Source organism: Felis catus, chromosome C1, assembly GCF_018350175.1.
Source record: "Felis catus isolate Fca126 chromosome C1, F.catus_Fca126_mat1.0, whole genome shotgun sequence".
NCBI lineage: Eukaryota > Metazoa > Chordata > Mammalia > Carnivora > Felidae > Felis > Felis catus.
The window spans coordinates 18,170,784-18,187,210 of record NC_058375.1 but is presented as its reverse complement, the minus strand read 5'-3'; the positions used below and the strand labels follow the sequence as shown (position 1 = coordinate 18,187,210).

Sequence of the window (16,427 nt, the reverse complement as noted above, 5' to 3'; positions counted from 1 at the left end):
TGGTACTCCCTTGGTACCTCTCCCTCATGCTCCCCTCCCCAAAACTCAGTCCTTCTGGTTCCTCTGTTATTCCATCTCGGAAAGGGAGGCTCCTCTCTGAGCCTTCCTGAGGATTTCCCACAGGCCCAGGAGGGCTGGTGTTGAGTACTTGCAGTGTGACAGGTGATTTGCACAAGTCGTTTCTGGCACATCTACCCTCCGAGGTGGGTGCTATTATTCCCATCTGAAAAACGGGACGCTGAGGCTCCGAGAGGTGAAGGACCCGCTCAGGACCGTGCAGCTGGGAAGGGCTGTCGGAGGCCAGGGCTCCCGCTCCTTCCACTGCCATGACTACCTCTGACACTTTCCCCTGGTTCTTCTCTCTCCCTCTCCAACTTGCAGGTTACTGCTCGGAAGGGTGGGGCTGGCATTCACCGTGAACAGACCTGGGTGGCCATTCTCAGCGCGGCCTCTTCTGGCTGTGTACCGGTGGGTAAGTCACTACATGGGAGTCTCAGTCTGGATTCAGCTCACACCAGCTCGCTGCTTGTTAAACATGCAGGAAGCCACTGTGGTTTCAGGCATGGTGGGCTGTGAAATCAGCCATGGTGGGGGTGTTTGCTCCATATAAATTGGAATTCCTTCCCCCCACTTCCACATCCTCCTTTTCCTTCTCTCATTTTCTCTCTCTGAATGTTGCTTCATCAGCATACCAATGAAAATACCTACTTCTCTGAGTTATAAGGGCAATTAAATGAGATAATACATGTAGATAATTTGTTACACAGTAAATGCTCAATAACTGAGCTATTATTACTATTAAAGTGCCTGGAATAGTGACTGTTAAGTAATAGGTGCCCAAGAAACTGTAGTTATTATTTTAATGTTTATTTATTTTAAAAAAAAAATTTTTTTTTCAACGTTTATTTATTTTTGGGACAGAGAGAGACAGAGCATGAACGGGGGAGGGGCAGAGAGAGAGGGAGACACAGAATCGGAAACAGGCTCCAGGCTCCGAGCCATCAGCCCAGAGCCCGACGCGGGGCTCGAACTCCCGGACCGCGAGATCGTGACCTGGCTGAAGTCGGACGCTTAACCCACTGCGCCACCCCGGCGCCCCTATTTATTTTTAATATTATTTTTTACTGGGTGACTTAAGAAGCTCTGAGAGCCCCTTACTTTCTAGTGGCTGATACCTGAGAACCCATCATTACAATTCAGATTCTTATTAAGAATTTGATTATTGAATTACTAAATTATTAAAATTCAAAGGCAGATATTTAAAGCACTTGGTCACCAATGTCTCATTCTGAGAAAAGGTTCTGAAGTCCTTTTCAGATCAGCAACGGGCAGAAGACAAACGTCAATACCCGTAGGGGCTGTGTAATAAAATAAACATAGAAAGTGGGCCAGATTAGACGACAAGGAAAGGCAAGGACTGGGGTGACCTCTGCCACAACTAAAGGCATTCAGATTATATTTTATTTTTTAAATGCTTATTTATTTATTTTGAGAGAGAGGGAAAGAGGGAAAGGGAGGGAGGGAGAGAGAGAGAGGGAGAGAGGGAGAGAGGGAGGGAGGGAGGGAGGGAGAGAGAGAGAGGGAGAGAGGGAGAGAGGGAGGGAGGGAGAGAGAGAGAGAGGGAGAGAGGGAGGGAGGGAGAGAGGGAGAGAGGGAGAGAGGGAGGGAGGGAGAATCCCAAGCAGGCTCCACGTTGTCAGAACAGAGCCCGACGCAGGCCTCAAACTCATGAACCATGAGATCATGACCTGAGCCGAGATCAAGAGTCGGACGCTTAACCGACTGCGCCACCCAGGCGCCCCGAGAAAGTGAACAATGTTGGTATCAGTTGATGTAAAAAGATGAGAGAATAAGTTGAATGTGCAGTTTTTAGAGGTGTGAGACACCTGAACCCTATAAAAGCTTGGATTATCTTGATGAAAGGGTCCAGGTTTCTACCTTCCTTCTTCAGGGGAAATAAAAGGCAATTCTGGGGTACACTTTCTGAATCATTTTTAAGCAGATTAGGGAGCCAGACAGCCCCCCCGTCTATCTATACCCCAGGCCCGCCACTCCCTAGCTGTTGTGATTTGGAGGAAGGAACTTCACCGCTCAGTGCCCCCGCTTCTGTAAAATGGAGATAATGACAGTACCTCAAAAAGGAGGATTAGAATCTGTAAAGTGCTAAATGCAGGACCGGTGTGTATGAAGCCCTTTGTAAGTGTCAGCTATGTGGCCAAGCAAAACGGTGTTTTGTTTCGCTAGGACGGTGCAGGCGCAGGCAGGTGGGTCCCAGGGGAGTGGTGCAGGGAGCCCGGGCTTACCAATCACGGAGACGGCGCTGAGGGGCACGATCAGTGACAGCGGAGCGAAGGCATAGGAGGCGAACACACCCAGCTCGCCCAGCAGCATCAGGAACAGGCCCAGCCACCATGTTTTGGTCTTGAAGTAGGCCCGGGGATCCTTGGAGCCTGCCAGGCGGATGTGGCAGTACTTCTAGAAATCCGAGAAAGAATGTGACTTGCCCAGATGTTTGGGGAAAGATGCTGCGATGTATGGATCCTAAGTCTCCCCCCGCCCTCCCCCCTCCCCGCCCCCGCCTTTTCATTTAGGAAGGTTTGTCAGGTGCTGGAGTCCTTGTTCAGAGGGGAGGCAAGCAGTAGGGCTCTCAATACCCGACTGTCACTCTAAGACAGAAGTTCTCCAACTGGCTGGAAAGCCTCAAAAACTCTCGGGGAAGTTCTGAAAATATTAACATCTCGACCTCAGGGAAGGTGTGGGGGAAAGGTGCATTTCTTTCTTTTTTTTTTTTTTTTAATTTTTTTTTTAACGTTTATTCATTTTTGAGACAGAGAGAGAGACAGAGCATGAACAGGGGAGGAGCAGAGAGAGGGGGAGACACAGAATCCGAAACAGGCTCCAGGCTCTGAGCTGTCAGCACAGAGCCCGACGTGGGGCTCGAACTCACAGACCGCGAGATCGTGACCTGAGCTGAAGTCGGACACCCAACCGACCAAGCCACCCAGGAGCCCCAAGGAAAGGTGCATTTCTAATGCACGTCACAGTCTGGAGTGGGAGCCGTGGTCTAGGACCCCCATGTTAGCCCTGCCTTGGCCTGAGTGTCTCCCTCCAACTGCAATACCCAGGACTCCTCATGGGCACCTCGGGGTGCCTGCTCGGCCCTCACTCCCTTCTGTAGACGCGCTGGGGCAGCCCCGGGGGTATCCGTGGACGCTGCCTTCCCTTGGGTGGATACTTGGCCCAAGTATGGCCAACAGCCTTTGTTCTGGAAGTGCAGACTCGGGGCAGAGAAAGTGGGGTGGTGACTGAAGAGAGCCAGGCAGACTTAGAGGACCATGGGGCTCCTTAGGGAGGACCGTGAGGCGGGCTCCAGAGAAGCAGATGTGGCGGCAGGGATGCCGGTCTGCAGAAAGAAGAGCCTGAACCAAACAAGTGGCTACGAGACCAAAAACACACAGAAACACTCCCGCACACGCGTGTGCGTGGGAGCCGAGATGCACCCGGTGCCCATGTGTGTTCATGTCCCTGCTCCGGGTTCACCGCAGCTAGAAGCTGAGTAAGCACTGGCAGAGCGGAGCCAGCCCGTGTGCTGTGGGACGTATCCCGTCCACGGGTGTCCCCAAAACAACCTCCGAGGCAGGGCTTGGGAGCAGGTAGCTGCTTGCCAGCTCGGATGGGCCAAGGGGGCCGGCTTCCAGAGCAGCTGCTCCAGGGCCCCCAGGGATTCTAAGTAATGGTGAGTGCTGTCATCAGAGCGGAGGGGTGATGGGGGGGATGACATGGGGGCGAAGAAGATTCTGGAACAACCCACAAGATATTGTAGGCCCAGCCCAGGAATGGAGTAGACAGCGTCCCACGGTGAGGAGGCAGCGGGGTCCACACCAGACGCCCCGGCTGATCAGAGCTGTGTCTCCACTGTAGACGGTGCTGGTGACTGACACTTACCTGCAGGTTAAGCGCGATGCTGACCACAAGGTGCCCGAAAATTGCCAAAAGGGCGCCGATCAGGTTTTCCTGTAAGGAAAATTCACAGGAGCAGATGTGAGCTGGGTCGAAGCTAAAGGGCCCCAGGGCACATCTGAGGTCCCACTGTTTGCTGTCCCCAAACCAAACCAGGAAAACATCTGCCACACACCCCTGACCTTCTATTGGAGTTTTACTACTCATGGTCAATGCGGCTGCTTTGCTGGTTTACAAAACATTGCCCTGAGTCGGATACTTCCAGAAAGCAACGTCCTTTGTCCACCGGTCATAAAGACCTGGTAAGGCCTGAATCTGCTCTGCTATTCCCTTAATGGGTCGACTCCCCGCAGTCTTGTGCACGGAAGCAACATCAGAAATCAGAATTTACAAGCGAAACAAAGGCAGGAATACAATTTGCCATTTTATCAGTGGATTCGTCATGTTGCCAGAGGGGTCTCAATGAGACTCTTGTTTTTTAAGTTTTTAATATTTATTTTTGACAGAGAGACACACAAAGAGTGTGAGTGGGGGAGGTTCAGAGAGAGAGGGAGACACAGAATCTGAGGTGGGGTCCAGGCTCTGAGCTGTCAGCACAGAGCCCGACGCGGGGCTCGAACCCACGAACCATGAGATCAGGCCTGAGCTGAAGTCGAAGTCGAAGTCGAACACTTAACCGACTGAGCCACCCAGGCGCCCCTCAGTGAGACTCTTTAAACTGGCTAATGTGCTTAATTTTTAATCATTTCATTTATAAACATTTAATTTCTATCACCTTAAGAATAAGGTTCAGATTTCTTGGCATGGCATTTTCTTCTAACCTTAAAAGATAACTACCAAATATATATTCGTTGTAGAACAGTTAGGAAATACAAATAAATGACAGGAACAGTAACAATTACGACATAATAGAAAAGCCACCTGTAATTCTAAAACCCAGAGGCAACTCCTGCAAACATTTTGTTCTTGTAAACTTTTTTCCGTCCATAATTCAGATATGAATGACAATGTTAGTTCATTTGATAAAAATAAGACTATCATCTTTTTATAACCCATATTTACTTAAGATATGACAAACACATTCCCCTGTCAAGCATATTTAATTCATCATTTTTAATAAATACCAAATAACTCGTCTTTTCGATGTACCGTATTTTTTTATCATTGCTTCTCCATTATTGGGTATTGAGGCTGTTTCCTTTTTTTAAAACACTGCTCTAACTGAATATCCCAGTACATGCATTTTTGTGCATTTATGAGGATTACCTCCTTGGGATAAATTCTTAGAAGGGGGACTGCTGGGTCAAAGGGTACTTGCCTCGGCATTTAAACCACACTATACTATGTTGCCAACACACCCTCCGGGGTTATTTCACCACTAAACACCAAGGAATGTTCTATCTTAGCCAAATATGCATCCTCCCTCCCCAGGATGGGCCTTTTCCAACTCCCCCTAAGCTCAAGAGGTTCCTCCCACCAAGCCCACCTCCCTGTGAAATATGCCGGGTCCTTAAGGCTTGGGTGGGCCCTAGGAAATTAGCGGTGAACGAGACAAACACGGTCTTGCAATTCATCTGGAAGATCTAATTAGCAAGTTTTGGTAAGGCAGGAAGTCAAGCCTCTGTCCCTCTCTCCTCCCCTCTTTCCTGGAATCCTGAGGGCCTAGACAGCTAAGAAGGTGGTTGTGGAAGAGGATGGGAGGGGGTGTTTTTCACTGACAGAAACCACCATGGCCTGGCCTTGACTTTGTCCCCAGCAAGGTGCAGCATTGCAAAATAAAGGCAAGATGCTGAGCTGGGAGCCAGGAGACCTGGGTTCTGGTTACAGCTCTGCTGCCTCGTCACTGCATGGCCTTGGGGGAGTCCCTTCCCCTCATCAGGCTTGTGTGTCCCCGTCTGGAAAATGTAAACGCCAGCCCAGATAACCTCTAAGGATCCTTCCAGCCCCCACCTAAGCCTCTGGTCACCTAAGCCAGACTGCCAACAGAAACCAAGTGAATGAGCAGGCCAGACAGGAACCTGACTTTCGTCCATTTCACTTTAGAAAACAACTCCTTAATAGAAGGTCATTGAGGGCATCTCATGGACCCAAGGGAGCTGGCTTCCACTTCTTCCCCAGAAGGCTCTCACTGCTTGAGCTGCACTTCCTTGGTCCTTCTCCATCTCTGTTGATGTGTTTTTGCTGTCTCTCTCTCTCTCTCTCTTTTTTTAATGTTTATTTATTTTTGACAGAGAGAGAGAGAGACAGAGCATGAGCGGGGGAAGGGGCAGCGAGAGAGGGAGACACAGAATCCGAAGCAGGCTCCAGGCTCCGAGCTGTCAGCACAGAGCCCGACGTGGGGCTAGAACTCATGGACTGCAAGATCATGACCTGAGCCAAAGTCGGACGCTCAACAGACTGAGCCACCCACGTGCCCCTGCTGTCTTGTCTCTTCTTAAACAGACTTAAGCAGAAACCATGTCCTTCCTGTGGGATCACGAGATCTCAGAGCTAAAAGGGTCACTGGAGATCAACCAGGCCAGGGTTTCCCTAACTGGGTTCCTAGAGATGTCAATGGGATTCTGAGGCAAAAAGCACCACATAGTTAAGTAAGTTTGGGAAACACTGGATCCTGGGTGCACTGCTTGGAGGCCACAGTGCACTGGCAGGTCGGAGGGCCTCACGGGCAGTTCCTCCTCGGCCATCCCAGGTGTCCCAAACCTACTTGGCTCTAGAACTCGTAGTCTGCAGACATCTGTGATGCTCACCCACCTGCCATTTTAATCCCGTTCCTTTTGGTCTGGTAACAGCACCCTGATTTTGCTGTGGAAGGCTCCCTCTTGCCCCCTCTCCCCCTTGCAAAGTCTCATTGGGACTGTTATTCCAAGTGCTCTGTCCTCCCTGGACAAAGATGGGCCTAGACTCAAGCTTGAGCCAACCAGCAGGTCAGAACCTCTCTCTGGGGTATAAATCTTGAACAGAGAAGCATGGAGGCCTGAAAGAAGGCTGGGCTCACTGCTGCCCAAGGCCAGGCCTGGGCAAGTCAGGCCCCAGGGGCCATCCTGGTGCCTGGGACTTCCCCAGACCTCCTTCTCTAGCCCTTCCTTCCGTTCTGGGAGCAGCCCCACAGTCTTTTTTGCTGGAGTTGGTTTCTATTGTTTGCCCCACAGAGCCTGAGTCCATGCTTTATGGGATGCAGTTCGGGTACGTGTTTATAATGAGTCCAACTCCTAGTAAACCTGAGTGTTCATTTCTTCGAAGGATGGCTTTTGCAGACCAAAAAAAAAAAAAAAAAAAAAAAAAGCGCCTATCTGTATTACATTGATTTTTTTTTTTTTTTTAATTATATTTGCTAGGGATGCCTGGGTGGCTCAGTTGGTTAAATATCCAACTTTGGCTTGAGTTCGGCTTTCTCCTGGTTCGTGAGTTTGAGCCTCGTGTCGGGCTGTCTGTTGTCGGCACAGAGCCTGCTTCAGATCCTCTGTCCTCTTCTCTTTCTGCCCCTGCTGTGCTCATTCTCTCTCTCTCTCTCAAAATAAATAAACTTAAAAAAATTATATTTGCTATAAAAAAACAGATTCACAAATTTAGTTTCTTTTACATAAAATCTTACCAAGGAACTAAGAAATGCTTGTAAGTCTAATAAACTGCACTTAAGAATATAACAAACATACGTCTTAAATATTCCAATGCCATTTACATACAATAAATTCTGTTATTCCTTCCAGTTTAAAAAGCAAATGACAGAACTTCTGCTTCCAGCAAGATGGAGCGGACTCACTTTTTCCTATGCTTCCTGCTGTGTACAACAGGAAACCCTGGATGTTGTATACAAAGCAAACATGAGACAACTCTGAAAGGTGGAGAGGAGAAGACAGACAGGCTGGGGAGCTGGGGGCCCGAGGAACGACACGGCAGTGGGTTCCCTGGGTTTTCTCCTCACCTCACGTCGCTCAGACTCGAAGCTGAAGAAACGGGCAACCTGGGAATAATAATGGGTATAGACAGAAAAGCTCTAAGAAAAGCCCGTGCTCTCTAGCCAAAAGACCAGAAAATGAGCAGTCAAGCAAGACAGAAAACTTTTATTGTTTTTATTAAAAATTTTTTTTTAATGTTTATCTATTTTTGAGAGAGAGAGGGGCAGAGAGTGAGTGGGGGAAGGGCAGAGAGAGAGGGAGACACAGAATCCAAAGCAGGCTCTGGGCTCTGAGCCGTCAACATAGAGCCCGATATGGGGCTTGAACCCATGAACTGTGAGATCGTGACCCAAGCTGAAGTCGGATGCCTAACCAACTGAGCCACCCAGGCGCCCCAAGACAGAAAACTTTTAGACAACTGCTGTATTCCAAATATCACAGGAAAAAAAAAATAGCTCCCCCCACCCCCGACCCAATCCCCAACACCAGCACAGGCCAAGGAGGGAGATTTCCAACCTTTCACAGTTATAACAAGGCACCTTAACCCTCATGCTGGGATTATCAGAGAAGGCCCAGGAGGGATCTGGGGTCCAGTGATGAGGCACCTCCCCACCCCACAGAGTGAGAAGAGCCCACACGGGGAGCGTGGACTTCTAACCCCAGCTGGCAGCAGTGAAGTCCCCTTCTCCTACTGGGTGGTGTCAGTGGAGGCCTAGTGGAGAGGCAGGACTTTTACCATGACACTTTCACAATTATACTGTCCGAGTTGGGGTTACCATTTCTGGTAAATAAAAGTGGAATGATGCCTGCCAAACATCTCTCTCATCTCTGTATGCCCTCAAGAGGTGGATATTTCTCTCCCCACCATTCGAATCTGGGTAGGCCTTGTGAATGAGGTAGAAATGAGGCTCTGGGACTTCTGGGCTCAGGCCTTATACCTTCTACTTTTGTACAGAGGGAATTCAACCACCTATAAAGAAGTCCAGCCTATCCATAAGGAGAGACGGGGTCATGTGGAAGACCAAACAGATATATGAGTGGGCCCAGTCAACAGCAAGAGAAGAGAAAGGCCCAGCCATCTCGGCCAACTGCCAGCTGAGTCAGCCACCCCAGCTGAGGCTCCAGACACGAGTGATGCCATTTTGGATTCTCCAGCCCCGGTCCAGCACTCCAGATGGTACTGTAGCCCAAATTTGCCCTCTTAAGAACAAGTTAAGTGTATAATGCAGTACTGTTAAATACAGGCACAAAGATCTCTGGAATTTATTCATCTTCCATAATTGAGACTCTATGCCTGTTGATTAGCAATTCCCATTTCCCCTCCCCGCCAACCCCACAACCACCGTTCTACTCTCTGATTCTGCGAGTCTGACTATGTCTACAGCTCATCTAGGTGGAATCATGTAGTATTTGTCGGTCTGTCATTGGCTTACTGTCTCAGGGAGTGTTAGCTGCTCTAACAAATACCACAGGCTGGGTAGCTTCAACAATATTTTTCACAGTTCTGAAGGCTAGCAAGTCCAAGATCAAGATTTTGGTTGATTCTGTTCCTGCTTAGAGGTCTCTTCCTGGTTTGCAGATGGATACCTTCTTGCTATATCCTCACATGTCAGAGAGAGAGAGAGAGAGAGAGAGAGAGAGGGAAATGATCCTTCTGTGTCTCTTCTTACAGGGGCACTAATCCCATTCACGAGGGCTCCACATTCATGACCTCATTATCTCCCAAAGGTCTCACCTCCAAAACATCACATTGGGGATTGGGGCTTTAACATATAAATTTTGGCAGGGGGGGTGGGGGTGGGTGGGAGGATGACAAACATGTAGCCCATAGCACTTATTTAACTTCGCATTTTGTCCTCAAGTTTCATCTCTGTTGACACAGACTGTTTTCCTTTTTCAGAAAGACGTTTTTCTTTCTCAAGGCTGCATAATATTCACAATATTCCATTGTATGGACACATCACGTTTTCCTTCTTCATTCATCTTCAATGGACATTTAGGTTATTTCCACACCTTGACTATTGTGGATAGTACTGCAATCAATACTCAAGTCCTATTATCTCTTTTACATCCTGACTTCAACTCTTTTGGATCCTGTTCAGATTCTTGACCTGTAGAACTGCAAGCAGTAAAATGGTTGTGGTTTGTAAATTTAGGTTTCCAGGTGGTTTGTTACTCAGTAGTAGCTAACTGATACACTTCCTTAGTAAACCGAGGTTGATGAATGATCCAGCAGTTTCTGTCTGGGACTCAAGATCTGACTCTATCCCAGATATTCACTAACAGGTAGCTTTCATCTTTCATCCGACTTGAGTGTGTATGATTCTCCTGCTTGATTTCCCCACCCCCTTTCTTTGCCCAGCTAATGTCTTCCCATTGTAATGCCTGACTTGAGATGCTCTTTAAGGCCATTCTATAGACCTAGCATATCTTTATTTAACCCATCATTACCTTTTTTATTGAGGTAAAATTCACAAATCATAAAATTCACCATTTTGACCTTTTTTTTAATTAATTAATTTTATTTTTTTTATTTATTTACTTTTTTCAACGTTTATTTATTTTTGGGACAGAGAGAGACAGAGCATGAACGGGGGAGGGGCAGAGAGAGAGGGAGACACAGAATCGGCAACAGGCTCCAGGCTCCGAGCCATCAGCCCAGAGCCCGACGCGGGGCTCGAACTCACGGACCGCGAGATCGTGACCTGGCTGAAGTCGGACGCTTAACCGACTGCGCCACCCAGGCGCCCCTATTTTGACCTTTTAAAAGTACCCCACACAGTGGTTTTTGGTCTATTCACAATGTTATGAGTGACACCATTGAAAATGGTGGAATAGAGAATTCCAGGGACCCATCTCTCCAGAAAAGCAGCTAATGAGCTGACAAAACCTATCAGAATCACTTTGTTTATACAACCCTGGGGTCTAGCCAAGAACATGTAACGATCAGAGGAAGGCATGGTGAAGAGAGAAGCTGTTGCTTTACGGTAAGAGAGCGCTGTGGCATTTTAAATTGCCTGCCTCCCATCCCTTACACCCCAGATCTGTGACAGCCATGAAGACACAGAGAGAGTGATACATGAACCTTATTTTTTTTAAAAACTGTGGTTGTGGATTCTGACCTGTCTGGTGATCCCTGAAGGGTTGGCACAGGGCTTGTCTTTGTTCTGTCTGACTTTAAAGCCTTTAAAAGTACAAGTAATGGCTGTGTAACAGCTTGGGGCAAGGGACAGCACTCAGGAGGGGCAACAGACAGAAAGAAAAGCCTGGCAGGAAGAGTCTGGGAAAGGGGACACACAGAGGATAAGGGCTTTCTAAAGTCTCCATGTATACCGGGGAATCAAAAAGGCCATGCATGTAGCCAGGGCTGGATGCATGCTCCAAAAAGGCCTGATTAAACACTAGCCTTCACCTCTGGCTGGCCTGCAGGCTGGATGCAAGTAGGGAGCAAGGGCTAAGGCACAGGGGTATAAATGGCCTGGCCAAGCATCGGAGGGCCCGACACACAGCCAATGTGCTTAGACTGGGAGAATTGGGGGAGGTTTTTTTTTTTTTTTCTCTTTTTTTCCTTTTTTGGATCTACGTGGTTAAGGAAACTGTCAAAACACAAGGTGACCACCCAACAGGAACAGACTTCATCAGGCTGGATACAACAGCGGTCACATGGACTTTATGAAAAGAATTTAGAAAAATCATGAAAACGAACAAACGCTAACAAAACACAGCAAGCAACGGCAGCAAACGGGGGAGGGGTGCACATCTGATTTCCACAGTTGCGACACAATATTGGAAATGTCCACTTTTCATCAGTGTTGTACAACCATGCGACTCTCTAAATCCCAAGCATTTCCACCATCTCCCCCAAAAGAAACCCCAAACCCATCAGCAGTCCCTCTCCGTTCCCCGTCACCCCAGCCCCCGGCAACCACTAATCTACTTCCTGTTTCTGGACCTGTCCTATTCTGCACATTTCATATAAATGGAATCCTACCGTGTGTGGTCTTTTGCGTCTGGTTTCTTTCATCGAGCATAATGTTTTAAGGTTCATAGGTTATAACACGTACCAATACTTCATTCCCCTTTATGGTCAAATAATATTCCATTACGTGGATATAACACATTTTGTTTATCCAATCACCAGTCACATCTGAGTTATCGCCACTTTCTATTACAGATAACTAACATCCTTGTACAAGTTTTTGTACCAACGTATATTTTCGAGTCTCTTGGGTATCTATGGTGACTATTTTAACTTTTGGGTGAATGGTCAAACTGTTTTCCATAGTGGCTGCACCTGTTTACATTCCCACCGGCTGAGGACTCCAATTTCTCCACATCCTCGCCAACACTTGTTATTTTTCTTTTTTAAAAGTTGATGGTGGGGCGCCTGGGTGGTTCAGTCGGTGACAAGTCCGACTTCAGCCCATGGATCAAAGAGTTATTTCAACTTTCAAGTCTTATTTTCTAAGAAATACATTTCTTTTTTTTAAAAAATTTTTTGACGTTTGTTTATTTTTGAGAGAGAGAGAGAGAGAGAGAGAGAGAGAGAGAGAGAGAGAGAGAGAGAATGAACAAGTAGGGAAGGGGCAGAAAGAAAGGGAGACACAGAATCCAATCCGGGCTCCAAGCTGTCAGCACAGAGCCTGATGCGGGGCTTGAACTCATGAACCACAAGATCACGATCCAAGCCGAAGTTGGATGCTTAACCAACTAAGCCACCCAGGCGCCCCCAAGAAATACATTTCCTAAGGCTATAGCTGCCAGAGAGAGTGATTTCTCTGATGGATCTGGGCAAAGTAAACTGAAAACCTTCAAGAAAGGATTCACCATTCTAGATGCTGTTAAGAATATTTGTGATTCATACAAAGAGATCAGAATATCAACATTAACAGGAATTTGGAAGAAGTTGATTCCCACAATCATGGATGACTGTGAGGGGTTCAAGACTTCAATGGACGAAGTCACTGTGGATGTGGTGGCAACAGCAAGTGAAGGACAACTAGAAGGGGAGCCTGAAGATGTGTGGGAATTGTTGCGATCTCATGATACACTTGAATGCATGAGGAGTTGTTTCCCATAGACGAGCAAAGAAAGTAAGAGAATGGTGGATGGAGAATCTACTCCTGGTGAAGATGCTGTGAAGATTATTGAAATGACAACAAAGGATTTGCAATATTACATACACTGAGTTGATAAAGCAGCAGCAGGGTTTGAGAGAAGTGACCCCAATTTTGAAAGAAGTCCTACTGTGGGTAAAATGCTATCAAACAGCGTCACAGGCTATAGAGGAATTGTCTGTGAAAGAAAGAGTCCATCAGAGCGGCAAATGTCACTACGGTCTTATTTTAGGAAATTGCCCCAGCCACCCCAGCCTTCAACACCCACCACCCTGATCGGTCAGCGGCCATCAATATGGAGGCAAGAGCCTCCACCAGCAAAAAGATTCTGACTTGAAGCTCAGATGATGATTAGCATTTTTAAGCAATAAAGAAAGTCTTTTAAAATTAAGGCACGGCATTGCTTTTTAGACATAACGCTACTGCACATTTAATAGACTAAAGTATAGTGTAAACATAATTTTATATGCACTAGGAAACAAAAAATTCATTTGACTCACTTTACTGCAATATTTACTTTGTTGTAGGTTGTCTAGAACCAAATTTTCAATGTCTCCAATGTGTGCCTATACCTATGTTTCTAAGGGGTTTATAGTCCTAGCTCTTACATTTAGGTGCTTGATCCATTTCGAGTTATTTTTTGTATATGATGGGAAGAAGGAATCCAACTTCATTCTTTCACATGTGGATATCCAGTTGTCTCTGTCTCATTTGTTTAAAACACTATTCATTCCTCACAGAAGTAGTCTTAGCACCCTTGTCGAAAGTATGTTGGCCATAGATGTGTCGATTTATATTTGGACTCTGTATTGATATGTGAGTCTATCCTTCGGTCACTATCACATGGTTTTGATTGTTGTAGCTTTGCAGTAAGTTCTGAAATCAAGAAGTTGAAATCCTCCAACTTTGTTCTTCTTTTTCCAAGACTGTTTTGGCTAGTTGGGGTTCCTCATGTCTGCATATGAACTTTAGGATGAGATTGCCTCAAGGTATTTTTTTATTTAAAATTAAAAAAAAATGTTAATTTATTTTTGAGAGAGGGACAGAACACGAGCAGGGGATGGGCAGAGGGAGAGGGAGACACAGACTCTGAAGCAGGTTCCAAGCTCTGAGCTGTCAGCACAGAGCCTGATGCAGGGCTTGAACTCATGAACCGCGAGATCATGACTTGAATCGAAGCTGGATGCTTAACCGACTGAGTCACCCAGGGGCCCCTCAAGGTATTTTCCAATTTCCCCTGTAATGTCTTCACTAACTCACTGGTTACTTAGGAATGTGTTGTTTAAATTCCACATATGTGAACTTCCTACTTTATTGTTATGAATTTCCTTTTGCTATTGATTTCTCACTTTATTCCATTGTGATCAGAGAACATACTTTATATGATTTCAGTCTTTTACATTTATTGACATTTGTTCTATGGCTTAATATATGCTCTATCCCAGAGAATATATGCTCTATGCCATATGTTCCATATGCACTTGAGAATAATGGATATTCTGTTACAACTGAGTGAGATGTTCTATAGATGTTGGTTGAGTCTAGTTGGTTGTTGTTCAAGTCTTCCATTTTCTTTTTTTATTTTATTTTATTATTATTATTTTTTATTATTAAAATTTTTTTTTAACATTTATTTATTTTTGAGACACAGAGAGACAGAGGATGAACGGGGGAGAGTCAGAGAGAGGGAGACACAGAATCTGAAACAGGCTCCAGGCTCTGAGCTGTCAGCACAGAGCCTGATGCGGGGCTCGAACTCATGGACTGCAAGATTGTGACCTGAGCTGAAGTCATTCGCTCAACCAACTGAGCCACCCAGGCGCCCCCAAGTCTTCCATTTTCTTGACAGTGAGGTACTGCTGGTGAGGTCCTGAAGTATCCAATGATAACTTCTGGACTACCTGTTTCTTCTTTCCATTCTGTCAATTTTTGCTTCATGTATTTTGGTGTATATATTTTATTATTGTTATATCTTCTTGATAGAGTGACTCTTTTGCCATTATGTAATGTTCTTCTTTGTCACTCGTAATAATTTTCATCTTAAAGTCTATTTTGTCTGATGTTAGTTTAGCTAGTTCAGCTCTCTTTTGGTTATTGTTTGCATGGACTATCTTCTTCCATTTTTTTATTTTCAATCTTTTTTTGTCTTTGAATCTAAAGTGAGTATCTTGTAAATAGCATATACTTGGATTGTGTTTTTTAAAAAATCTATTCTGCCAATCTGTCCCCTTTAATTGGAGAGTTTAATTCATTTACATTTAATGTAATTACCGATAAAGAAGGATTTCTACTGTTTTGTTTTCTATATGTCATGCCTCTTTTTTTTTGTTCCTCAGTTTCTCCATTACTGCCTTCTTTTGTGTTAAAGAGATATATTTCTTAGTGTACCATTTTAATTCCCTTATAATTTCTTTGACTATTTTTGAGTTATTTTCTTAGTGATTGTGTTAGGGATTATAATTGCCATATTCAAGCATGTGATAAGGCATTTATAATTGCAATTATATGTACAAATATTATAGTACATATAATAGTAAATTTAGTATTTAGTAAATAGTAAATATGTGTATCACATACTATAATTAAAATACATGTATTGAAATACAGTATAGGCAAAGATGTAGTAAAATTAACAAGATTTCAATTTCCCCAACGCTTTCTGGATATATCAGGTTAACCCAATGTGCCTCTAAGTGAAAACTTATCAGCATAATTGATAATGCCTTTTTGGTTAATGTCACAGAACTTATTGAAGAGGAACAAAATAGGTCACCCCAAAATATGTCACTTTGGCATACTGATTATTTTGAATTAAAGTTACTTAAGAAACAGCCAGTATAAGAAGGATACTCTGAGGCCCCATTTGTCCCCCTGAACGTGGGAAATAAGTCTCCATGTGAAAGGTACCTTCCCAGTATGTACCAGAAGGAAGAAAGACATTCTTATCACCAGAGATAGGAAATTTAAGGCCAAGAAGCCTGTATAAACAAAACTTGCTACTACTTCACTAATTTACTACCCAAAGCCCAACCCCTTTTGTCTTATCAATTCTTCACAAATTTATTGTCTAAAAGGTATGAAAGTTACCAGCTTTGGTTACTTCTTTGGGGCCTCCATATGTATGATGTTAAATTTTTCTCTTGTGGAATCTATCTTATGTCAATTTAATTATTAGACCAGCCAAAGAATCTACAAGGAGAGGGAACCTACACTGTGAAAGCCAAACAAATACTGTGGTAAATGAAATGTATATAGTACTTTGTTTTGAATGAGGCTGAAAGAGGCTCTCCTCATATTGTTAGCTGATAAGTCAATAAAAATAGTTTATCACTATGTGATTTTTAGCACGAAACTTAGAAGGAATTGAAAAAATTTAGGGATGCTGCCATAACAACATTCCTTCCATTCCAGGTACTTCTGTGAACACGTTCTCAGCACCTCTAGCTATAAAACC

At 45.2% G+C, this 16,427-nt stretch overlaps 1 protein-coding gene and 1 long non-coding RNA gene across 5 annotated transcripts in view; one reads left to right on the top strand and one right to left on the bottom strand.

The window, feature by feature from the left end:
- The window catches only part of NIPAL3 (NIPA like domain containing 3), a 51,358-nt gene that overhangs the window by 22,266 nt on the left and 12,665 nt on the right, over window positions 1–16,427 (bottom strand). For all 3 annotated transcript variants that reach the window (XM_023258313.2, XM_023258314.2, XM_045035293.1), the window contains exons 3-4: window positions 3,946–4,014; window positions 2,304–2,475 (exon numbers count right to left, since the gene is read on the bottom strand). In XM_023258313.2, coding sequence (XP_023114081.1) covers window positions 2,304–2,475; window positions 3,946–4,014 — 241 coding nt within the window. The remainder of the gene's footprint in view (window positions 1–2,303; window positions 2,476–3,945; window positions 4,015–16,427) is intronic.
- On the top strand, window positions 299–9,136 carry LOC111561692. 2 transcript variants are annotated; one of them, XR_002744364.2, is made up of 3 exons: window positions 299–472; window positions 7,668–7,799; window positions 8,812–9,136. It is a non-coding gene; the product is annotated as an uncharacterized LOC111561692 (long non-coding RNA). The 2 variants fall into 2 exon arrangements; XR_006584005.1 differs by having other exon boundaries at window positions 7,668–7,937.